Raw genomic sequence first — 26434 nt, forward strand, 5'->3', positions numbered from 1 at the left:
TCTATTAATTCTACCCTATGACTCTGGACTGAGATAAAATATTTCCAGCTTAGTGTTTGCTGTTCTCTGATTAGAGCAATCATTGTTTATTGTCAGAACAGCCAGGAAAAAATCATATGTTCCAATAGGCACTTACACTGATGGCAAAAAAGCACCTGGAAACAGAATTACATATTTTAGGAAATGGCTTGAGACTAGTACATATGTTTACTGCACAGAAACTTAGATCGTGCTGTGAATACATGCTAGTGTTCAGCTGTGGGCTGTGGACATAGCTCAGTCGATAGGGTCTTGCCTAGCATGCGCAAGTCCTGGGCTCAGTCCCCAGAAGCACACAGACTCAGTGGGGCGGTGTAGCTCCATAATCTTAGCACTTGGAAGATGGACACAGCAGTAAAGCAGAAAATCTGGGCACTGTTTGACCTTCTATTAAATCAAATCTATGCACCATGATTATAAGATAGAAGGAGAAAGCCTGGTCACATCTCCAACTGCTCCACCATCCTACCAGGGAACCAGCGCTTTACTGCTGTGAGGTTACCTCTCTTCGCAAGGGACCAAAGGGAACTCTAAGCCATAGCGCTGCCTGTCCCACACAGTCCCAGAGAAAGCATGCTGCCCTTTATCCTCAGTTCTCATTCAGATATCTAGAGATGATGATGCCCATAGAGTTTAGTCACCCCAATACCATTGCCACAAATTCCCACAATACGAGAAGAGTTCAATATTATTGGCAGCTATTTAGTGAGTGTGAGGATAGCTATCACACATACACAAAAGAAAAAAAAGACATTGCATATGACCTAGTGACAAGGACTGGCAGCTTGTAAACCTGGCACTAGGGAGATGGAGGCATGAGGCTCCAGGTTAAGGAATTCCAGGCTAGCCTGAGCTACAATACCAAGTTCTATCAAAAACGAAAAAGAAAAAAAGAAAGAATAATGTAAAAGAATAATGTGTGGGCACCTCTTAATTTATTCACCTCTTTGTCTTTTAGGCCTCGATTCCATAGCTAACAGCCTCAAGTATGAAGAGTCAAGGCCTTGTGTCATACCTGAGGGTCTGGATTTCCTTACATTGTGATGAATAATTTTTTTTCCTCTGTAGAGACATATAAAACATTTTAACCCCAGGAGAAGTGTAACAACAGACCAGAAAAGGATTTTACCCATGTTCAGCTTGGTAAACTCTTGAGTTTATTGGGATAACTTACAAGAGCACAGATGACTGGAGATAGCTGTGACACCGGAGAGTCCCTTGGGTGACATCTAGTTAACTACACCATGGATAAGGAGAGTCCAAATGAAGGTCCATGAAGACTTTCTGATTCTCATAACCCCCTCCTTTCTTCCATGAAGAAAACTGAGTAGGCTAGATAGCATGAACGTCTCATGCAGGCCATCAAAGCTGCAGCGTTTCAAGATGGCCTTGGTCATGTCCAACCTGGAGGACACAGCTACACTACAGAATCCTCAAGTATTTAAATTGTGTGTTTTTACATAAATACTCAAGTCTAGAAGATTGGATAACTGTGGCATGTCTCTCTCTTACCCTCATACACAAAAGTCTCAAGAGGCAGAGAACTTTCCAGTATCAAGATGGGGTGGAATCTTTTGTTTGTTACCAACCCCAGACTCCTTAGTTTCTCATTTGTCAATGTATGGTTAGCCTGGTCTCCCTGATAGGGATTACTCTGAAGATTTTAAAGCTATCAGGAAAAACTTCTATGGGCTGGATTTAGTTAGCTAAATCTACTAGAAAATCTATTGGTTCTGAACTTGATGTTATTTTTAGAGGGCTCATATGATTTTGCATCTCAGCAGAGGGGAGGCTTTGATATAGTGATTTCATTTGGAGGCTATTTCTATGGGTAAAATCAAAGGGTCTTGGAAGACCTGTAGACTCCGAGAGAGAGAGAGAGAGAGAGAGAGAGAGAGAGAGAGAGAGAGAGAGAGAGAGAGATTGTGTGAGTTGTGAGTATGTGTTTAAGTTGTACAAGTGTGGTTGTCAGATCTTCTGCAAGAGCAACAAGCTCTAACTGCTGAGTCATCCAGCTGAAGAAGGCTGGACCATTTTTCCTGGCCTCTGGTATCAGCCATAGGGAATCTCATCTCAGAATGTCCCCATCGTTTGCACAGAGGATGCTTTCCCCATGAGACAGGAAGCTTGGGCATCAATGTTTCCCTTCAGCAGGAGGGAGGTGAGGACGTCAGTTTGTTAAGCATGATGGTTCTCCATAGTCACAGTAGAACCCGAAGGTCCAGCTGTGCTCTATGCTGCTTGTTTCTTAGACTGGGTTTGGAAGCGACAGAGTTAAAGGCTCGTTCAGATGCAAGGTCTTGATGTCCATTCTGGGCTTGGGCTCTGTAACTACAGAAACCACTTGAGCAGCTGCAAGCAGCGTTAGCTCTCTGCTCGTTACAGATCTTGCAGGCTCATTCATTGATTGCCTTCGATTGCCAGCACATCTTGGATATAGAATTAAAAAGACTTTAGTTAAGCCAATTAACTTTTGTGGCTCCTGAGCAGCTAATATGGTGTGTTAGAGAAGGTCAGTGATGTTACTCAAATAGCAGTTTTATTTGTGCTGGGATTAAGGAAACCAGACAAAAGGTCCAAGAATATTTTATAATGTGTTTCTTCTGGGTTGTAGTCACTTGGCCTTTCCATCCGAGTATGACCTTAATTACACATACAAGTGATTGGGTCACATTTTCCTTTCTGGAAATTGAGACTTGATTGCATCCCCTCTCAAGTGTCTAGTGGGCAAATTGTCCCCACGAAGTTTTAGCATGCGATTTCATCTCGCTGTCAGTTACCAAGTTTTAAACTTGAAGTGTGATGTTAAAGGCCTGGGCTTTGGCGCCTCGCTGCCGGCCTTCAAATCCAGGATTGTCCTGTGCTTTCAATGCCCATTGTTCTCCCCAGACCCTGCAACCGCTCCAAGCTGAGGCTTCCCTGACTAAGACCTGATGTGTCTGTCTTTCTATTGACCATGGAGGGTAAGCAGAATTGAAGTATTGCTTCCAGGCAGTTCAAGAAGTAGGTGTATCTTCCTTGGCCTCCTTCTTCATACCTACTGGCTGAATTCAGAAGAGTGCAAGCCAGAGAGAGATGAGTAGATCTTTGAGGGGGCTGGGGGCGGATCAGGGACCCTCGAATCACCACATGGAAAGCAGTCTGCTCATCAAGAGATGGCTCTGTGAGTAAGAAATAGCCCACTATTGTGTTAGGTCTTTGAGATTTGGGGCGTATTGATGTAGCTTATGAGCCCTTAATAAAGTGGTTGATAAGAGCCTTGTAGTCTTGGGCAGGGTCTTGCCCTCGACCTGATAATACAAACACTCAGTAAGCACAGGCTGTTCTTACCAATAAGGAATTGTCTCTGTTGCTCACTCTGGGCTTCAGGGAGTGAGAAGGATGCATGGCTTTCTACAGAGACATCAGAAAACATGTAACTGAGGACCGTAGGCTGTAGACAGAATTCACATCAAGCCGTGCAGGCTGAGTCCAGAGGTGTTTGATCTTCTTGCCTTGGCTGTAGTTAATTGTGGATGGACATAGAGAAGTTTGTTCACTGACACATGCAGGCCTGCCATCGTTTGGTTGGCGGGGTTGTGGGGAGTCTGTGTCTCGAAGACTGTCTCCTCTCAGGCAATCTTTGGGCACCCAGGCAGTAGTTTAGAAAATCCTCAGGAATCGCAGATTAAAAATCAAGCAGCAAGTTGGAGAGATGGTTCAGGGGTTAAAAGTGCTTGCTGAGCTTGTGCAAGACTCAAGGTCAGTTCCTGGGTTCTAGGTCAGGTGGCTCATAACTTCCTGTAACTCCAGCTCCAGGAGATATAGTGCCTTCTTCTGGATTTCACGGGCACTCACATATATGTGTACGTGTTCACATACATACGTACATACGTATAAACAAAAGTAAAATCTTAAAAATTCACTGAGGGCATATTTATGGCCTTATAGGTGGGTACTCCCCACCATAGTGAGCACCGTATTATATTAGTACACCAGGCAAGAATGGTTCACTCGAGCCATTTGCCTCTGAGTTAGTGTCCTTGTATGAAATAATGTCACATACTCACGCAATTTTATCATCGCAGAGCTCAAATTTATCACTGGCAATTGTCCGGTTGACTATGTTGAACAGGAAAACCTTATGTGACTTTCAGCATGGAAATATATAGGGACAGTAGGCAGGCTGAGGAGAGATAGCCATCTCTTAATTCAGGAGCTGTCAATCCGAACGCACCAGGTATCTGTCAGAGACCACCCAGTGTGGAGTCTGCTGTCCACGGGCTCCTTGATTTAGTAGTCTCTCCAAGCAGCTCGCTGGGACTATGTACTCCAGAGACTCTGGGCTAGGACCTGCAGGATTCTTGGGGTTGTTCCTCCCTGCTGTAAGGCACAGTGATTTTTGGAACAGTTGTTTTGGCTGAGGAAATTGCACTCTTCAAGGATTTACCTCAAACTTTACAAATTTAGAAAAGGACAGCACAAATAGTATTTTGACCTTGGTGACAATATTTTTGGTCAGACTTGTATAAAGTACGATGATTTATGCAACACGACACTCTCCACGTTCTGTGACCGAGAACTCCATGAAGCCTGTTAGTTCTCTTGTGCTCAGAGTTAAGAAATGTTCCTAATGTCAGCTTAAAAGATTTGCAAGTGTATTTACTTGGATACATAATAGCTCTGAAGTGTTGTGTGTTGAAGTGACACTCTATGCAATAATTGAGTTGAAAGGAATGCTAAGTGCATTTATGTCATAATAAGAAAATAAAACTTCCTATAAGCAGAGACCTAAAAATTGTAGATGATTAGTTTTTATTGCAACACCGCTAGTGACAAATCTGGAGCTGTCACCCACCCTCCAAACATATAGGCTTCTAGCAACCCGTTTCCATCAGAAGTGCTGGATCCTCAAAGACAGGCCAGGAGCACTCAAGGGTTGAAAAATGCCACTGTCAGGAGGCACAGTAGGGGTTATTTGGTCTGATGGGTTGAAGGTTACTTCTTGTTAAGATGAGAGAAGAGAATGACCTTTTATTTGGAAGTTAGAACAATTGTTGGGAGGTTGGCAGAGAGCAGGAAGCTTGTCACATAGATAGAAGATTGTGCCATCCAGACCTGAACAGTATACACCTGGAGAGTCTGGAGAGTCCCTGGTCTCAGCCCCTGACAGACTCTGCAGTTGGTGCACAGTGGTGGGCCTCCTCATTTGATCCCTAACCACCCACAGCAGGCTTGCACCCTTTGAGTCAGCAGAAAGTTTTGTCACACAGTTGACAGAGACTCTTGTCTTCCTGACCTGTCATGGTCGGCTGTCTTCACTAGGAGTCACAGAGTGGACAAAGCAGGAAGTAACTGCATCACTTTGTCCTAATGGAGGGACACAAATCTGTTTACATGCCACCTAAGATGCCACCTCTTCCATTCCTTTTCTCTTGTTCCGTTGTCCATTAAACCTTTGCCAAAGATGTCCTTCTATTTCTCAATTATTGTCTTATTACTTTAATAGGGTCCTTCATAGACTGCTTCTCCCTAGAGGTAGGAGTCGACATACTATGCCATCAGCCCCTTTTCTAGGAACTCTGTCTTATCTGTCATTTTCCAATCTTCTCAGAGGCCCTCTTTTCTACCTGATAACTGTGACGACCAGTCATTCCTTGTTAGGGCTAGAACACTTCTCTACAGCTGGAAGAGGACATCTCTGTACTATGAGCAGGAGTGTACTCAGGAGGGGCCCACATAGAGAATGACTGTGTCAGATGTGGGGTGCAAGTTTAGATGGAAATGATTCACATAACTATATTTTAATTTATGCTTATCACTGAATCCCAAACAATCCTTGTATCAGAGTAACTACATGTATTTGTCCTTCTGTATCTTCTGTAGGCCTCGCTTTGTGGATAGATATTATTTAAATTTGACTTTATCATGGAATATTTTGTTTTCTCCATGTGTGGTAGTTGACAGTTTTGCTGGGTATAATAGTAAGGGCTGGCATCTGTGGTCTCTTAGAGTCTGCAGGACATCTGTGTAGGCCTTCCTGGCTTTTAGAGTCTACATTTAGAAGTGGGATGTAATTCTAATAGGTCTGCCTTTATATGCTGGCCTTTTTCCTTTGTGGCTTTTAATATTCTTTCTTTGTTCCATATGTTTAGGATGTTTAGTGCTTTGATTATTATGTAGTGAGGGGACTTTTTTTCTGTTCCATTCTGTTTGGTACTCTGTAAGCTTCTTGTACCTTTATAGGCATTGGCCTTCTTTGGGTTAAGGAAATTTTCTTCTATGGTTTTGTTAAAAAAATATTTTCCATGCTTTTGAGCTGGGATTTTTTTCTCCTTTTTCTATTCATATTATTTTCAATTTTTTTTCATAGTGTCTTAGATTTCCTGGATGTTTTGTGTCAGGAACTTTTTAGATTTAATATTTTCTTTGATCAATGTCCTCTATCATGTCTTCAACACCTAAGGTTCTCTCTTGTATCTCTTGTATTCTCTTGGTGATGCTTGTGTCTGTAGCTCCTGTATGCTTATCTAAGTTTTACATCTCCAGGATTCCATCAGTTTATGTCTTCTTTATTGCTTTTATTTCTGTCTTCAGTTCTTGAACAGTTTTATTCATTTCCTTCTCTTGTTTGTTTTTTCTTGGCTTTCTTTATGGGATTTATTAATTTCTTACTTTTTTTGTCTTTTCCTCGATTTATTTACAGGATTTATTTATTTCCTCCAATTGTTTGTTTTTGTTTTCCTTAATTTCTTTAAGGAATTTATTTGTTTTCCCTTTAAGGATCTGTATTATCTTTATAAACTTGGTTTTAAGGTTATTTTCTTGTGTTCTTTCTTTCATCTATGTTAGACAATTCAGGACTTTCTGTAGTAGAGGAACTGGGCAATGGTGGGGACAATTTGCCATGGCTTTTGTTAACTGTGTTCTTTTTTATTGTTTTTTTATTGAGCTCTACATTTTTCTCTGTTCCCATCCCTGCCTTTTTCCTCATTGACTGTGTTCTTACACTGGAGTCTTGGCATCTGGGTTTGGGATAATTATTGATTTAGGTATAGATTTCTGAGTTTGTCTTTGTTGGATGGGTATTTTCTTTTTTCCTGTAGCATGATTAATAAAAACTCAGAGACAGATATTGTGGTTCAACCTGAAGATCAGAAAAATAAAGCACCTGTCACTGGCTCATACCTCCACCTCAGTCTGAAAATGGTGATTCTGCCTCACAGGAATCTTAGAATGATACTGAACCTGAGAGCTGTCTCCTCCTGTCTTATAATCCTCTCTAGTTCTTAGATTAAGGGTGTGCACCACTACTGTATGGTTTCTGTGGCAAGCTAATGTGGCTACTGGGATTAAAGGTGTGTGTCATTGCTGCCTGGTCTGTAAGGCTGGCCAGTGTGACTGTTTTACTCTCTGATCTCCAGGAAAGCTTTATTTATTAAAATACAAATGAAATGTCACTACATTTTCCCTTGGTTTCTGTTTTTTTTTTTTTTTTTTTTTTTCTGGGTCATCTGGCCTGAGTGGCCTGTGTTATAGGAGGCTGCTTGTTTGTTCCTGGCTGCTCAGATTCCCCAAATAATCACACAGAAACCATATTATTTGCATACTGATTAACCAATAGCTTAAACACATTTCTAGCTAACATATCTTAAACTAATCCATCTACATTAATCTGTATATCACCATGAGGCTGTGGCTTACTGGGTAAAGTTCCAGCATCTGTCTCTGGCAGAGATACATGGCTTCTGCTTGACTCCATCTTCTTTCTCCCAGCATTCAGTTTAGTTTTCCCTGCCTAGCTCTGTTCTACTAAACCACTGGCCAAAACAGCTTCTTTATTAACCAATGATATTTACAGCATACATCAGGTCTGTAGTTCTGGTGGCCATGAGCTCTCTGGTCCAGCAGGGTGCCTTTGCTGGGGTTCTGGGTACCAGTGTGGCCTCTTGTAAAGCAGGAGTTTCTGCTGGAATTTTGGGCAAGGATATGATGATGAGAAGGGGGTTTGTTTCAGGAAAGCTTGGAGGGCTCTGAAGAAGTGCTGGCAGTCTACAGGCAAAAGTGTGGGAATTACCTGGGATTCTGGGTACCAGTATGGCCTGTGGTAAAACAGGGGCCAACTAAATGCATTTGTCAATAAGCCCTCTCTATCCCAAACCTGCATCCTGGTCTATGGTGGGAATTTGTGAATATTATTGTGATGAACAAAAATAGCAATAACTTCAGTTTAAGTGCCTTGTGCCTGGTGATTGTTAGTACAGTGATGATGTAAAAGATGGGTTTAATGAAGTTCTGTCTTGCATTCTATTTGTTTTTTGTAGATCAATAGAATGAAAATAACATAAAAAATTGAACCCAAATGTAGGGTTGCAATACTCTTTCAATGTGAATAATTTGAAAGGTTCGGGGCTTAGACTCTTTCTATATCTTTGTAGTATGTATTTTTCTAGTCACTATGACAAAATGACCTAAGAGCCACTCAAGGGAAGTAACAGTTACTTTTGGCTCATGATTTTAATGGATATACACCATTTTGGTGGGAAGGCGTGGTGGAGTTTATGGCTGGTGGGAGCTTACAATGTGCTTGTTTACACATGGGGAACCAGAAAACAGAGAGGACAGGGTAGGAGGTACTAGGATGATCCCACCTCAGCGGCCTTCATTCTGCAGCTAAGCCTCTTGATCCCAAAGGCCCCACAAGCTCTCAAAACAGTGCCATGAGCTGGAGACCAAGAGTTCAAACACATGACCATGTGGCCAGGGTTGGGGGTGGGAGCCTCTTGCACATTCAGTCCATAGCAGTTACTTTCCCAGAGACCAGAATTATCAGGGTGTCTGGGTTTGGGTTGTCCAAGAAGCAGGAGAATTGCTCTGGAGTTCCATATTTGGTGACAAGCTCCCCATGTCTCTTTGGGGTGGGCAATGTCTTATGGTTCCATCTCCTCCCCTGGACCTTCTGTCAGTCCTTGTGTGGTGTATTTTCATGAAGCCCACTACATATAGACAACTTTAGCTTTGAGGAGAAATTTTAGCCAGGAGACTAATCCTGCTCTGCTTTAGCCATTGCCACTCTCGGCATCTCTCACCTCTTCCTTGGTTCCTGATTTTGAACACACTTAGAGCCCGCCATTATGATCAGCATTTCTCCTAATCACTTGTGATTGGTCAGAAGTCTCCTGACTTGAGTCCCATTCCCTCTGGGGCAGCTCTGGGTCTGGGGGAGGCAGTTCCAGGTGATTCACTTCTAGATATGCAGTTATCATGTAGGGGACAAAATGACCCAAATGTATGAGCAGCAGTAAGTGTCCTGACAGTGAAATAGTGCTTTTCTTTTGCTGGTGTTTGTGTGAAATGAGCTGGCAAAATGGATGCTGCAGAAATAATGCATTTCTATGTCCCCCTTCACAAGTGATAAATGTTCTCAGCTCACCAAGGGATTTCTTGCCAAGTGCTGATTCTGCTAACAGAAGGAGTGAGAAAACTCATACGTTCTCTTGTGACAGAGGAAGGCAAAGTTTCTTGGGCTTGCCTTTCTTCTGTGACACAAATGCTCAGAGACGATCTTTGTAGGTCTGTGCTCTACTTAGACTCTTGGCTAAAGGCACATGTAGGCTGCGGTGCTGGCATCTCAGCTCCAGTGGAGAGGCGGGGAAAGCAGAAAGGGGAATGTGAGCATCATCAAATACCCTGTTGGAATATGGCTATTACAACAGGGTCTTTGTTTTGGAACCAAGCTTGAAACTAAGCACTAGAGTATTCAGGAAAAACTATACTAAGAAGGAAGAACAAGGGACCACCGGGAGTTGAGGTGATTCTTTGTGAGTGGACATCATACTGGGGACCTTTGCAACTGCTTGCCCAGTGAGTCTACAGGACAGATGCTCCCCCAGTGAGTCTACAGGACAGATGCTCTCCCAGTGAGTCTACAGGGCAGATGCTCTCCCTGTGAGTCTACAGGGCAGATGCTCTCCCAGTGAGTCTACAGGGCAGATGCTCCCCCAGTGAGTCTACAGGACAGATGCTCTCCCAGTGAGTCTATAGGGCAGAGGCTCTCCCTGTGAGTCTACAGGGAAGATGCTCTCCCAGTGAGTCTACAGGGAAGATGCTCCCCAAGTGAGTCTACAGAGCAGCGCTATAGGTTGGGCATCATTATCCCTGGTGTTCTGAATGAAGGAACTGGGGCTTGGGTGGTTAATTGGCTTGAAACAACATAGCCTCTATCCCTAACTTCTTCTGTCAGCCTCCTTGATGTACCTGGGGAAACCATCTCTGGATTCTGCACTTTAGCCAGGATTTTATTTTCCCCTCTATTTTATTCACTGAGGTTTTGTTTTCCCACACTTCTGATCACTAGTCTGTTTTTTCCCCAAGACCTTTGGTGGCCCCGGATGTCCTGCCTACAGTGTCCCAGCTCTCATCACTTCATTTCGCTGGCCTTGTTTTCATTATGCACTCTTCGTTAGGCTGTTCCTCAGCTGTGACGTGAAACAAGGACAGTTTGTTGAGCCACATGCAACCTCGTATTCTAGACCTCCCTAGGCTGTGCTTTCATACCCTTTACCCTGACTGTTCCCCCAGTTTCTTGGTCTAATCACCATTCAAGGGTCTTACAGGATGGGGGTCACTACTTTCGGTTCTTTTCATCCCATTGCTCCTTTACCCGTTAACCCCACAGCATGTGCTGACCCCGAACCAAGGCTCGCTCAGTGTTTGCTCCACTCACCATCATGGCTGTGGTGTCCAGGATCCAGCCTGACTTCCCAGAGACACAAAGCATAGTCCGTGGGTCAAATAAATGGAGCATTAGAGACAGGAACAAACTCATGGTGGCTCCAGTCATGTATGGGAGAGCAGCTATGCCTTGCACGTGTGTCATTCTTTAGTGTCTTCCTGTTGTGTGACCACAGGGATGCTCTCATACCTTCCTACTGATTGCTTCCTCCAGCGGGAGGATGACTGATAGACCTGAAGCAGATGTCATCGTGTGCTGTCCTCGAAGCCATGCTTGCGCAGCTGTGTGGGAGGTTGCCGGGGAGGGGTCGAAGCTTTTACTAAAATTGTTCTTGCAGAACAAGAGGGGGGCTACAGCCACAGGTGACAATGGACAAAGTCTCTCATGGAGGCTCCAGGGCACTTTGCAAGTTGGTTTCTCCTCTCCCTTCAGGTGTTTGGACTAGCAAGAACTGTGTGTGCTACTGTGTTCCCCTTTGTAGGCCCTGAGGAGGGAGGATGCCTGTCACATGGTGTTTGCTTTCTCTGAGCTGCTTTTGGGTGGCTATCACTCTTGCCAAATAGCTGTCCCCAGTTCTTGATATTTGACTCTTCTCAGAGTCCAAACTGCTGTTGGCACCAAAATCAACGAGACAGAAGATGATGGGATTGCAGTGAGCCTTTCAAAAAAAGTCAGAAGATATTTGGCCTGTCAATCTGTTGTCTCTCTATCCTGGAAAAGTTCAAAAGTCTGAGCAATTAGATATCAGGCCTTTTTAGGTTTAAAGCCTCTCTCCAAACCTGTGACTTTCACCAGCTAAGTAAGGCCCTCCTTGCCCCAGCTCCCTAGTGCAGCACACCGAACCTCAGAAGAGCAATGAAAATAACCCAGAGAGATACAGGAACCGTGTGCAATGCAGGCTTGAACTGACTGAGTAGATTCTGTTGTTATGGGTTGCCTTTAGGGATTCTGATTGGGACTCAGATCCCCCCTTTATAAAATTTGCTCATGAAAATCTTTTAGGCTGTTTGGATCATGGAAAGTGTTCCCCCCCCCTTCAACTTCAGCAAATAGTTTTGCTGGATATAGTAGTCTAGATTGGCAACCATGGTCTTTTTGTACTTGCAATGTATTGGTGCAGGCTCTTCTAGCTTTCAGAGTTTCCATTTAAAGATTGGGTGTAATTCTGATAGGATTTCATTTATATATGACTTTCCTTTTGCAGCTTTCAATACTTTTTCTTTTTGTACATTTGGTGTTTTAACTAAAATATCAATTTGAGAGTGGAGGAACATGAGAGGGATTCTAGGGAGGTCAGCTGGGAGAATCTGTAGTGGAGGAAAGGGAGGGGGAAGTGGTGTTTGTTTCAATTAGGAACATTTAAAATAAATTAAAAAAAAGTTCTAAATAGACCTATACATTTCATGTTCAATATATAAAATTGTAAACTCACCATAAAATTTAGAAAAATACAGGTTAAAAAGAGAAGAGAGAAAAAGCATTGTTTGTGGTTGCACAGGCTGCTTTGAACACAGGAGATTTTTTTTTTAGCTGTGTAATGCACATTGCTGGTCAGTGGTTACATGCGTTATATTGCAACACACTATATGCATTTTCCCTTCATCCCTTGATATAGTTTTGTGTGGATATGTGGGATTCATAGAGTTGCTAAGGTCAGACTGATCTCCTCTGTAGGTTCCTTCCTAAGGCTTTTGTTGTATGCTACTGCTGTAGGCCGCTGTGGGATTGTTGCTGATTCTAGACAATCACTGGATTCCTTCCCCTTTCCTTTGAAATCTTCTGATTCCAGTAACATGAAACATTTCCTAGCAAGACCAAAGCTTTCACCTGCCCTGATTCCAGCAGACACTAGCATCCTACAATGTCAGGGTGGGCAAGAGAGTAGTGTCCACTTGGTCCATTAGCAAAGAGCATCTGATGACAAGTGGCTGCAGAGAGGGCAGGCAGGGATGGAGGAAGGAAACAGTGGACTGATGGATGTATCTGAGATCTGGATCTTGACTTGCACATGTTGTGTTGAGGTTAGGGACTGTAACAGGGGTCCAAGTTGTGATAGGAGGTCATCAGTTCAGCAGCTCCTGCTCACAGAGAAGGTTCAGGGGAGGGATGCTGGGTGATCTTACTGGAGAGTTAAGAGTTAAGTCAGTTCTCTTCCTGATCATGCTAAGACCAGAATACTAGGGCCTGGTCAGATGAGGATTCGCTAAAGGCAGAAGTACATTTCGCCCTTTCTATGAACACAAGGGTGATGTCGGTCTTGTTAAACTTTTGTATTTTCAGTACTTAATTAGCCTCAGACATAAAACTTGGCCCCTGCTGTGAATTTCAGAGCACATCTGGCAAGCAGAGGAAAACCCCTGGATGGCTTTTGAACTTGGTAGAAGTTTCCAGTGACTGTCACTGGAGTTTTATTGAGATAGCAGAAGATACTGGTAGCCAGGGTTGGGTTCACCTGGGCTCCCTATTCCAGGACAGCGCATCTCACTTCCCACAGGTGAGAACTCTCACCTAGAGAGCCAAAGGACAGCACGCCTACCTTTCTGCCTGCATCTCATTTTCCACCACCTTGCAGTATAACATCACCATTGTTATCATCATCTTCATCACCATCGCCATCACCATCACCGTGACTACCATTATCATCTCCTGTCTATTCGGCATCAGCCTTTATTCCGAGAGTCTCTATGTGTATGAGTTGTGGGTGGATCAGTAACATGAGGGCCTGGCCCTGCCTCCTGGGCCATCTCAGCTACAGTACTGGGAGAGATAAGTCTAGCCACTTCTGACTGGGTTTTGAGTGCTGGGATGTCAGTGCAGCATTGTGGGGGACCATAATAGCCTTGATATGAAGGAGGAACAGGACACTAGGAGGAGGAGGAATAATGGTTTCCTGATTCAAGAGAGAGGACCCCAAGAGTAGCCAATGAAACCTTTAAGTATGCTCTCGGGTTGCAGGGAGAAGGATGAACCTCTAACTCTTGGGACATCACAGACTCTTGCTTACACAGCAGCTCAGAGTGTCCAGTGAATATCACAGCAGACCTTTATCTTTCTTCACGCTCCGGTGACTAGGAAAAACGTTTATATCTCAGGATCAACATTATTCCCGCTGGTCCTGGTGTTCAGGTCAGAGGTCCCAATGTCCTCTGATAACTGATAACTGTTGTTATCAGTGTCTCCTTTTGCCCTCGTCTTCTGCTGGTGTCTGGTAGTGGGTGTTGTTGTTGGACTAAAAGTGGAATTTGCTGCTTCTAGAACCCGAGGTCCAATGTTGCTGCCTCACTGCTGCCTGTTAATGGGTTTCCATTAAGTCTTAGAAATCTGAGAAAATCCTTCCCTACGCTCACTCCTTTCCTTGGGCTCTCTGCCTTTGTCCTCAAGCTGGAAGTGGTTTTCTTTTTGGATTGTTTTGCCAGGGGTCCAACCTGCACATCTGAGGCCAGAGCTCTACCACTGGAGTGGCACTCCCGTCCTCCCAAGTTCTCCTTTGAGAGCCCCATTTTATTGCCTCAAAGAGCTTACAAATCGGAACTGGAAATGGATGTGTTTGGAGTGACACATGGCCACATAGTATATCTCTAGCTGAACCGTGGGTGGAAGGCTGGCCTCTGCTGGCCAGGGTGAATGGTGCCTCTTTCCAGCTCCCACATTTGAAGGCAGAAGTGGGGGAATGCGAGGAAATGGATATTTATACCTTGGGAATTATCCTGCTGTGTTCTCACACTTATTACCTAAAATAACTCCTGTGACACCACAGAGCCAAGCTGCGGCAGGAACCCCTGTTTTCCTCAGTCAAAGCTTGAGGTGCGCTTCAAATAAAGCAAGATAAAGTCCCCACACCTTCCGTGCCTCAACCTTTTTATAAGGACATATGCATCATGATTGTTTTCACAGTGATGTAAAACTATTGTGAACTTGTGTTGGCATACTCAATAAGAAACATTTCCATTCAGTTGTAACAAAACTAAGTCTTTATTCAAATCAGCTTTATTTTAGGATCACTTTCTGTTCATACAAACCACTAACGGTCCATCAGAGCTTGTGTTCATGTGGATTGTATCAACTGATATTTTTCATATTAGATTAGATAACTAAGAAATTTAAGGAGAAACTAATTTAAAAGATAAAGATGTGTTATGTAAGTAATTTGTTTCATGAACAATAGCTGGTATGCACCTTTTCCTTTATTTGGGAAATTTCTTTAATGTTCGACTTAAGCAGAGGCAGGCGGATGCTTATATAGGTGTCTGCATCAATCAGTTATTTGTTGATATCCACGACTTAAGCCATCGTAGTTTAGATAAGCTGTTGGAAAAAGGACTCCATGGACCCCTGCGAGTGTGTGAGGAGCCTTCAGGAGTCTCTGCACCACTTTTAGAATTGCTGCTTTACACAAATTTGTCATTGCAGTATGGAATTATCTCCTAAATTAGTGAGTGGTCAGTACATAAAATTATAGATTTCATCGTGATATTTTCTGGTATGTGTGTGCTCATATGTGTGCAGGGTTTTCTCTTTTTAATATACTTTATTGTTTTAAATTGAACTATACATTTTTATCACTTCCCTTCCTTCCACCCTTCTCCCCTTCCACCCTGCCCCTGCCCTTCATGCTCCCAATTTACTCAGGAGATCTTGTCTTTTTCTCCTTCCTAGTTGGTTCCATGTATTCCTCTCTTAGGGTCTTCTTTGTTGTCTAGGTTCTCTAGGGTTGTGGACTGTAGAAAGGTTATTCTTTATGTCTAAAAGCCACTTATATGTGAGTACATTTTTCTTTCTGGGTCTGAGTTACCTCACTCAGTATGTTTTTTTCTAGTTCTATCCACTAGCATGCAAATTTCAAAATGTCATTAATTTTTTTACCAATGTGTAGTGCTCCATTGTATTAATGTACTATATTTTCTCTAACCATTCTTCAGATGAGGAACATCTAGGTTGTTTCCAGGTTCTGGCTATTACAAATAATGCTGCTATGAACATGGTTGAGCAAATGTCCTTGTCGTATGATTGAACATCCTTTGGGTATATGCCCAAAAGTGGTATTGCTGAGTCTTGAGGTAGATTGTTTCTTTAGAAACAATTTCTGAGAAATTGCCATACTGATTTCCAATGCCAGCTGTACAAGTTTGCACTCCCACCTGCAATGGGAAAATGTTCCCCTTGCTCCACATCTTCTCCAACATAAGTTGTCATTAGTGTTTTTGATCTTGGCCATTCTGACTGGTGTAAGATGGTAGCTCAGAGTAGTTTTGATTAGCATTTCTCTGATGGCTAAGGATATTGTGCATGTCCTTAAGTATCTTCCAGACATTTGGGATTCTTCTGTTGAGAATTCTCTATTTAGTACTTTGCCCCATTTTTTTTATTGGATTATTTGTTCTTTTGATGTCTAACTTCTTGAGTCCTTTGTATATTTGGGAGATCAGTCCACTATTCTTTTCCATTTGATAGGCTGCTGTTTGTCTTGTTGACTGTGTCATTTGCTTACAGAAGTGTCTGTGCTACTGGGGTTATATTTAGGAAGTGGTTCCCTGTGCCAATGCGTTCAAGTGTACTTCCCACTTTCTCTTCTATGAGGTTCAGTGTACTTGGTTTTATGTTGAGGTCTTTGATCCACTTGGACTTGAGTTTTATGCATGGCAATAGATATGAATCTATTTGCATTTTTCTATATGTTGATACCTAGTTATGCCAACACCATTTGTTGAAGATGCTTCCTTTTGTTACCATTTTGTAATTTTAGCTTCTTTGTCAAAAATCAGGTGTTCTGAGGTGCGTGGGTTGATACCCGGGCCTTTGATTAAATTCCATTGATCCTCCTGTCTGTTTTTATGCCAATACCAAACTGCTTTCATTACTGTAGCTCTGTAGCAGAGTTTGAAATCTCTGAAGTTCCTTTATTTTGCAGGGATGTTTTGACTATCCTGGGTTTTTTGTTTTTCCTTTGTTCTTTTGAGGTCTATGAAGAATTTTGCTAGGCATTGGAATTAATCTGTAGATTGCTTTAGGTAAGATTGCATTTTTACTATGTTAATCCTACCTATCCAAGAGCATGGGAGATCTTTCCATTTTCTGATGTCTTCTTCGATTTCTTTCTTCAAAGATTGAGGCTCTTGTTATAAAGGTCTTTAACTTGTTTGGTTAGAGTTACCCCAAGATATTTTATGTAATTTGTGGCTATTGTAAAGGATGTTGTTTCTCTGATTGCTTTTTCAGTCAATTTATTGTCTGAATATAGGAGGGCTACTGATTTTTTTTAATTAGTACTGTATCCTGCTACATTACTAAAGGTGTTTATCAGTTGTAGAAGTTCGCTGGTAGTATTTCTGGGGTCACTTATATATACTATCATATCACCAACAAATAGTTAAAGTTTAACTTCTTCTTTTCCAATTTGTATCCCTTTGATCTCCATTTGTTGTCTTGTTGCTCTAGCTAGAAGTTCAAAAATTATATTAAATAGATATGGAGAGAGTGGACAGCCTTGTCTTGTTCCCGATTTCAGTGGAATTGCTTTGAGTTTCTCTCCATTTAGTTTGATGTTGGCTCTTGGTTTTCTGTATATTGCCTTTATAATTTTTAGGTATATTCTTATATTCTTGCTCTTAACAAGACCTTTATAATGAAGGGGTGTTGAATTTTGTTGAAAGCTTTTTCAACATCCAATGAGATGATCATGTGGGGTTTTCTTTCTTTCAATTTGTTTATATGGTAGATTATATTGATACATTTTCATATGTTGACCCATCCCTGCATCTCTGAGATGAAGCCTACTTGATCATGGTGGAAGATTTTTCTCATGTGTTCATGGATTCAGTTTGCCAATATTTTATTGAGTATTTTTGCATCAATGTTCATGAGTGAGATGGTCTGTGTTTCTTTTTCTTAGTGGTGTCTTTGTGTGGTTTGGGTGTCTGGGTAATATAGCCTTGTAAGAAGAGTTTGGCAATTTTCCTTCTGTTTCTACTTGGAAAAATTTGAGGAGTATTGGTATAAGTTCTTTGAAAATTGGTATAAGTATAAAATTTGAGGAGTATTGGTATATGTTCTTCTTTGAAAACCATCTGGTCCTGGGCTTTTTGTTTGTTTGTTTAGGAGACTTTTGATGAGTGTTTCTATTCCCTTAGCAGTTATAGGTCTATTTAATTTTCTTATCTGGTCTTTATTTAATTTTGGTAAGTGATGCTTATCCAGAAAATTGGTCATTTCCTTTAAGTTTTCCAATTTTGTCGAGTATAGGTTTTTGAAATATGATCTGATGATTCTCTGGATTTCTTCCATGTCTATTGTTATATCCCCTTTTCATTTCTTCTTTTTTTGGATTTTGTTATCCAGTTGGGTTTTATTTTATTTTTTTATTATTATTTGCTACTGTCCCACTTTTCATTTCTTATACTTCTTTTTTTATTTATTAAAGATTTCTGTCTCTTCCCCGCCACCGCCTCCCATTTCCCTCCCGCTCCCCCAATCAAGTCCCCCTCCCTCATTAGCCCAAAGAGCAATCAAGTTTCCCCCCCTTTTCATTTCTAATTTTGTTGATTTGAGTTTTCTCTCTCTGCCTTTTAGTTAGCTTGGATAAAGTTTCGTCTATTTTGTTGATTTTCTTAAAGAACCTACTCCTTGTCTCATTGATTATTTTGTATTGTTTTTGTTGTTTTTATGTTCTTGATTGTTTACCCGGTTTTTGCATTTTCAGATTTCCTTTGGTTTGTGCTTTTTAAAAATTGCCTCTATTTTAATTTTTAAGTTTTGAACCATTTCTTTCATCTATTTGGTTACTTTTTTGGGTTTTCTTTAAGGGATTTGTTGATTTCTTTCAGTTTATTGATTGCCTTTTCCTCCATTTCTTTAAGAGAACTTTTCATTTCCTCTTTAAGGGCCTCAATCATCTTCATAAAGTTATTTTTAAGGTCTTTTTCTTCTGATCCATCTGCCTTGGGATGTTCATGTCTTGCTGTTGTAGAGACACTAGTTTTTGGTGGTGCTGTCTTGTTCTTTATGTTGTTGAGTGTATTTTTAGCCTATTGTCTACCCATCTCTTCCTCCAATTGGAATAAGTAGAGTCTATGTTTTGGCGGGAGAGAGGGGTTCCTTTTGCCTCCAGTTGGTGGAGTCCAGTTTTCTCCAGTTGGGGACTGTGGCTCTATTGATTGTTCCTTCACGTATAGGCAGAGTATAACCATCAGTGAACATTCCTCCAGGTACCTATGGTCCCAAGGGTCAGATGGTCATTCCTCTTGGTGTTGGCTGCACTGAGACTGAGGCTCCAGTGGTCAGATAATTTCTGGAGGCCACTGCTGTCATCCTGGCCCTTTGCCTTGCTGCTCACTCTCCTCCTCCCAGCATCCTGGTCCTGCCTGCCTCCCTACTGCTCACTCTCCTCCTCCTAGCAGTCTCCATGTGTACTGGCGTAATGGCTTATCTTGGTTGTCAACTTGGCACACCTGAGAAGAGGGAGACTCAATTGAGGAATTTCCCCTATCACTGTGGCATTTTCTTGATTGCTAGTTGCTGGAGCAGAGCCGGTGATTCCCCTGGGGTGGTGGTCGTGGGTTATGTATGGAAGCAAGCTGAGCAGAAGAGAGAACAAGCGAGCAAACGGCACCTTCCATGGTTTGTCATTAGCTCTTGCTTCCCAATTCTTGCTCAAGTTCCTGTCCCGATTCCCTCAATGATGGATTGCCATGGGGAAATGGAGTTGAAAGAAATCTTTTTATTCTTTTGATCTTGTCTTGTTATCACAACAACAAGAAGCCACTAGTACAGCAAGTGAGCATGTACCTGTGTGCACAGTCAGAGGAAACCATAGCCACCTTCTACCTTGGTTTCTTTTCCTATTTTTCGTTTTCTTCTTCTTTAAGGCTTCTTTGGGGCTTGCATGGTCTGTCTTCCTCTCCCAAATGGTGGGATTGCAAGCGTGTGCCACCCTGCCTGGCGGTAGTGGTGGGATTACAAGTGCATGCCCCTCTGCCTGGTGGTAGTGGTGGCAATGGGGGTAGCTGTTGCTGCTGCTCTTCTTCTTCCTCTTCCTTTCCTTCTTTTCACCCTCCTCCTCCCTCTTCTTTATCATTATTATTCATCTGAGTTCTGGAGAGGGAACTCAAATTCTTGTGCTTGCATAGCAAGTACTTTTCTGAGTGAGCTATTTTCTTAGCTGCATTGTGATATTATAGTTTGATCGTATTCATCCTATGGCTCCCTATTGTTCCCCTCTCCCTCCTGTTAATCTCTCTTCTCTTCCCACATGTCTCTTTCTGCTTTCATGTTCCAAAAGAAAGAAACAAAACAAACTACAGGCTCCACATCGAGGGAAAATATGTATTAGGATCCAGGGCCATGCAAATGCTAAGCAAGCAACCAGTCACTGAGCTCCACCCCAGGCCAGCACCAGGCTTTCTGAGCTCCACCCCAGGCCATCACCAGGCTATCTGAGCTTCATCCCTGGGCCAGCACCAGGCTTTCTGAGCTCCACCCCTGGGCCAGCACCAGGCTTTCTGAGCTCCACCCCCAGGCCAGCACCAGGCTATCTGAGCTCCACCCCAGGCCAGCAGGCCAACACTAGGCTGAGCACATCTTATTTTGCTTAACCCGATGATCTGGTCTTCCGTGTGTAATGGATTCTTATAGAAAAGGCCATCTTCAATTGAGAAGATGATGAAATCAAGTCCAATCAGCACCCTAGGGCATTCCTTAAATGTGACCAAATTTGATTAGCCAAATTTGATTAGTTCCTTACCTGGGTGATGCTTCAGCTTCCAGTCAGAGCCAATGTAGTACGATTTCTAATTGGTCTTAATAATAAAAACCCATAGTCAGATATTAGAGAAGCAGAGCAGACAGCCACTAGTTCTTACTTCTATGAAATCCTCCGACTAAATGGGGTATCCTGTCTCTACAAGTCCTCAGACCGAACGCCTTGGGTTCCTGTCTCCTCCCACCTCATATTCCTCTCTGCCCAGCCAATACCTTTCCTGTCTCCACCTCCCTAGAGCTAGGATTAAAGACATGTGACTCGCAAGTACTGTGATTAAAGGTGTGAGCCACCACTGCCTGGCTGTTTCTCTTTGAGACTGGATCAATCTAGTGTAGCCCAAGGTAGCCTTGAACTCATAGAAATCTATCTGCCTCTGCCTCCCTAATGCTGGGGATTAAAGGTGTGTGCCACCACTGAATGGCCTCTATGGCTAAGTAGTGGCTAGCTCTACCCTCTGATCTACAGGCAAACTTCGTTATAGCACAAACAAAATATCACCACAACCAGACTCAATTTTCATGTTTCTCTCTGCTTGATTTTGTAGTTGTGAAATGTATCCTACCATCTCCAACCCCAACAGACATGGTGTTGATAAAGTTTTATTTCTGTATCCATCAGGGGAAATCATGCATGAGGTCCCTTAGAGTCAATTCTTTCTAATGCTGCCCCTCTCGTTACAGAAATACAAGGAGTATGAGAAAGATGTTGCCATTGAAGAAATTGATGGTCTCCAACTGGTGAAGAAGCTGGCTAAGAACATGGAGGAAATGTTTCACAAGAAGTCTGAGGCAGTGAGGGTAAGTCTTCCAGGGTCTGCACTATGTTTTCCAAAGACACACAGACAGACAGCCTTTGGGGACTGTCACTGATCAACCTAAACTTGCAAAGTTTGCCCATTCATTGCACGGATGCTCCTACTTGCTCTCTTTTCTTCATTCTGGCGACCACGAAAAGCAGTTCTGCATTGCACTCTTCACACATGGGACTCTGAGGCCCGTCTTTATCTTTGGATGTGAGACCTTCAGCACAGGGGCTGCAAAGGATGGGTTCCCAACTCTGAGGTTCTCACTAACTTCTTAGGGTTACTCAGGGCGACGCTGTGGTTCACTGGACAGAGATAAAGCATTGTTAGAAAAATGATTGCCACAGTGTGAAGCTGAATGAATACCTTGGTGGGCCACATGAAGTCTGGAAGAAGTTGGATGTTCTCCTGGCTTTATTGGACCCTTACTGAGATTACAATGTTTGTATTGATCCAAGCAGCTCACTGAAATTTAATATCAGCCATATGAAGGGAATTGCAGCATATATGGTTTTTGTTGTTTTTATTGCTAAGTTGACTTCCTACTTTATTTTTCACTGCTGACCAATCAGGGCATTTTAGGTTCATTTTTGTGGTGTGTGAGTAATGTGGTATCCTATATTAAAGCCATATTGATATACAGTTGCAAGGAAAACTGCTACCCGATGGGTCTTTCATTCCTGTGTCTAGTTCACTTGATTTTTCATTTTTAATGCTCTTCTCCAGTAGCATTTTGTTAGGAACGATCACTCCTTACTTTAGCTTTTCTCATGCTGCATTACCAAATCAATTTTCTCAAAGTATTTCTGCCCAAAGTAGATAATCTCACATGTCTGTCTATTAACAATTTCATTCGTTTTGGGTCTTTGTATGAACATGAGTGAGCTTGACCTGGGTATAAAACCTTCCTTATCACATAGTAGGCTCTGCTCTTTGGCCAAGAAGTCATTGTGAGCCTTAGTTTCTCATCTGCAGAACAGGCCACCCTCAGCACCTGAGGAGGAACATGACAAAACTTGTTCTTGGTGCAGGCCCTGCAGGGAGAGGTGCTCAGTAAATGGAAACCAGTACTGTGAGCCAGCTCACTGGTAAAGGCTTCTTGATAGATTCCCTGAAGAGCCTCAAAGGGAGATTCTTTTAGATGCCACAAACATGGTGTACCAGTAGTATTGTGAAAGCTGCATGGTGGTCTTCGACCTGTCTTATGTCCCTGCCTTGAAGCATCTGAGAGGAATCTTACAATAAAGAGTGGGCTCAGGGCATGCATGCTAAGCAAGCCACGCACCACTGAGTTACATCCCCAGGCCAGCTTTCGTCTGTCTGAACATGGCTCATTTTTTCCCTAATGGGCATGGCAGCTTGGTAGCCATTCAGACGTCAGGAGCAGAACCCTGAAGTAAGGATACTAATTAAGGGCTGGAGAGATGGCTTGGGAGTGAAGAGTATTTGCTACTCTCGTGGAGGACCTGGGTGTGGTTCTGAACATCCAGAAGATAGCTCAAAACAGCCTGGACTTTCATTTCCAGAGGATCCCACACTTTCTTCTGAACTATGCAGGCATTATATGGCCATGGTGCACACACATACATGTAGGTAAAACACAAAACACATAAACACAATAAATATTTTAAAAGAATAATAATTTTATACCATTATGATGAGTTCTTGTTTACAAAATGGATGTTTCTTGGGTAGAACTTTTAGAATATATTGGAAAAAAAAACAAAGCAAGGTCTATCAGATGCTTTTGTCATTGCTCTGACCAAGTAGCAAACGAATCTTGAAGGAAGGGCTTGCTTTGGCTCCCAGTTTGGAGGGCCCAGTCCAGTATAGTGGAGAAGTCTGGTAGCAGTCATGTGGGGTAGCTAGTCAATGGGCACCTGCAGTCAGGAAGGAGAGAACGGGTCAGGGAGGGGATTGCTGGTGCTCAATTTGCTGCTTTGTTTTTATTCAATCTAGAATTGTAGCCCAGAGAAGGTGTCACCTAGACGTGGAGGGGACCCAGAGAATGGTGTCACCTAGACGTGGAGGGGCCCCAGAGAATGGTGTCACCTAGACCTAGATGTGGAGGGGACCATCCCACTTCAGTAAATCAGTCCTGAAATCTCGTCCCCCCACAAGCCCAGATGTCTGTCATTTAGATGATCCTAGATTCTGCCAAGCTGAAAATCAAGATTGACTGTCATACAAGAGAAAGTATCATCTGGAATTGTGACCATGTGCTTTATAGTCTTTTTCCTTTGTTTATGTGCTTGTATTTTTTTTTTCAATTTGAAAATTAAGGCACCTGTTCTCCTTATAATCCAGCTTTTTATCCTTTCTTTCAACCGCCCCTTGGTGATTTCTCATGTAATTGTGTTTTGTGGTTTCCTTAGGTAGCTGACATGTTTATTAATTGATTCCACTGCTTCTGCTTCTACCTATTTGTACATTTAAGTTGTTTGCAAGTTTTGAAATCAATATTACTGCTGTGAATTTTTATGCATATCAATAATAAATCAAGCAACCAAGTGGTGGGCATCCCTTTAAGGATTTTGCCAATATTCACATATCTCGTCTTTATCATAGCCCATGATGGAGGTTTTCATGCCATCTGCAGTTCACAAAGGGGAGATGGAGAGGTAGATGCTATGTATTCTCTACAGTTACATTGAGTTTGGGGCTCCCGGTCACCAGAGCACACATTTCTCATCACCTCCATATACCTGGTATCCTAGACAACACACTATATTCTTAATAGGAAGCTCCAAATCTGAAGGCATCTAAAATGTTCTGAACCTACTTTAAAGTTATTTGTGTTTAAAATTTTTTTCTGTTTTTTTTTTAAGATTATGTTAGTTTACAACTCCTCCAAGCAGTGTATGAGTACTGTTTTCTTGAGTCATCCTTGTATATATTAATAATATTTTCCTTATATATGTTATTGTTTTTACTTTATCATTTTACTTTTTAATATCCCAGTTTTGTAGTCTATGTATGTGTGTGTATGTATGTTTGTGGGGGAACACATGTGACACCATGTTCATGTGGAGGTTAGAGGTCAACTTGCAGCAGTCAATTCTTTCGTGGGTCCCAGGTAACAAATTCTGATGGCCAGGCCTGACAACATGTGCCTTTATCTGCTGAGCTACCTTTCCCCAGGGTTGTTTCTGGTTTTGTTATTAGGTTATGATTATATTTTTGAAGCTAGGTCTCTCTGTGCAGTCCAGACTCCCCCACAGGCCTTGAACTCAAGTGGTGCCCTGCCCCAGGCTTCCAAGTTCTGGGATCACAGGTGTGTTGGGGGCTATTGTTTTCAGGTGTGTGACTTTTGTTTATGCTGCATTTGTTTAACTCTGTGAAGCTGTTACTGTACTTGTCTAAAACACCTGATGTCCTAATAAAGAGCTGAACAGCCAATAGCAAGGCAGGAACAAGGATAGGCGGAGCTGGCAGACAAAGAGTATAATTCATAGACGCGTCTGGGAGGAAAGAGAACAAGGCGCAAGAGAACAAGGAGAGGAGGCATCGGGGCCAGTGGCCCCGCCCCCAACCAGTCACGGAGTAAGAAGAAAGGTATACAGAAATAGAAAGATAAAAGCCCAGAGGCAAAAGGTAGTCAGAATAATTTAAGAAAAGCTGGCAAGAAACAAGCCACGCTAAGGCCGGGTATTCATAACTAAGAATAAGTCTCCGTGTGTGTTTTGCTGGGAAGCTTGGTGTTAGGGACTCCCCCCAAAAGCCCAAACAGTAAAACAATGCAACATGGGTGTGTAACCACACCTGGCTCTGTTTTCAACACTAGTGGCAGCATTATCAGTCTGGGTGAGGAAAAAACTGTTTTCATTTGCATCTCTTGGCACATCACAGAGTTTTAGGGAAGAAGAGACTATAAATAGCCATTCACTCTGTCTGTGCCCTTGATAGACACGAGAGGCCTGGTGTCCGTTGGGGCACTTGAGGGCCTGCACATGTAGGGTACTCCCTGGCGGAAGCACCGTATCCAGGACTCTGACCCTTTGCAGTGTGTGCAGCCTGGGCTGTAGACATACCAACCGGGATCTCTGTCCTGCTCCAAGGTGGGAAGCTGGGGAGGACAGCTGAGCCGTCCCCATGGATCGCTTGTCCTCGCATACCTCCCTGGAGCCTTGCGGGAGTGTATGCTTCCGGGTTAACTGAGCGCAATGCACCTGACCGGGTGCCAGGCGGTGATGCCGTTTGTGTCAGTGCTAGGAGTTATTGTCCTAGAAATGAGCAAGAGACAGAACTGAGTAAGGTCAGTTGCCTAGGTCACACTCCAGGGAGCACTGAGTTTAGGTTTTGCATCTTCAAGGAAAGAGTACAGCTGTGTTGCACGTCCCTGCCTAGTCTAACACCTGACAAACAGCACCGTGCGTATCCACACACCTCTGGGTAAGGCTCCTCCGTCCTGTGAGCATGCGACAGAAGGAGTTCTGGTGCGGCCGGAAGCACCTGGGTGGGGACAGGAGGAAGCAGGAACTGGCTTCAGCCTCTCGGTATTGTCTATTTTGAAACAATTTTGCCTTAAATTAGTGGCATAAAAAAAAAGATTTGATATGGCTGATGCTGTTTCTTTGAGGAGAAAAACGAAAGTACCCTGTTTGAATAGAAATGTTCTTTCTCAGTATAAGGTCAGCCCGCACACTCTGAAATGTGCATGTCTGTATTTTAAAATACACATGCACACCCAGTGTGAACAGACTGGATGTCGGTGCATCTTGGAAATCGCACCCATCTTTCTGTGGTTCTTCTCACCCCTAGACCTTTTATTTTCATTGTGCTACTGATCCTGGACTACTTGCCTCCCAGGCAGTGTTTTCTCACTAACTTTTAGCTTCCTGTGGTTTTATCTGGAGATTGGTCCAGACCCCCTTGTGATCCATGCACCCCTGTTGGCAGCAGTAACAATTCAAGAAGTCATGACTGGGATTCTTCATATTATAATGATTCCGTGCGTCCCCAGCAGGAATCTACCTCTTGGGGTCTAAGCATTGGAGGAGCCAAAGACCTCAAGTTTGTATTGGAGCCACCCTTTCCAGTATCACTGGTATGATCGAATCTGAAAGGAGTATGTTCCTTTGCCAGAAATCTCACCAGGTGGCACAAATCTAATTGGATATATATA

At 42.9% G+C, this 26434-nt stretch overlaps 1 protein-coding gene across 2 annotated transcripts in view; it reads left to right on the forward strand.

Moving 5' to 3' along the window:
- Cacna2d3 (calcium voltage-gated channel auxiliary subunit alpha2delta 3) overlaps window positions 1-26434 on the forward strand; it is a 798817-nt gene that overhangs the window by 166038 nt on the left and 606345 nt on the right. For both annotated transcript variants that reach the window (XM_050158222.1, XM_050158221.1), the window contains exon 3: window positions 21188-21304. In XM_050158222.1, coding sequence (XP_050014179.1) covers window positions 21188-21304 — 117 coding nt within the window. The remainder of the gene's footprint in view (window positions 1-21187; window positions 21305-26434) is intronic.

Source organism: Alexandromys fortis, unplaced genomic scaffold, assembly GCF_014885135.2.
Source record: "Alexandromys fortis isolate MF-2015 unplaced genomic scaffold, M_Fortis_MF-2015_v1.1 scaffold_106, whole genome shotgun sequence".
In the NCBI taxonomy this organism is placed as follows: Eukaryota; Metazoa; Chordata; class Mammalia; order Rodentia; family Cricetidae; genus Alexandromys; species Alexandromys fortis.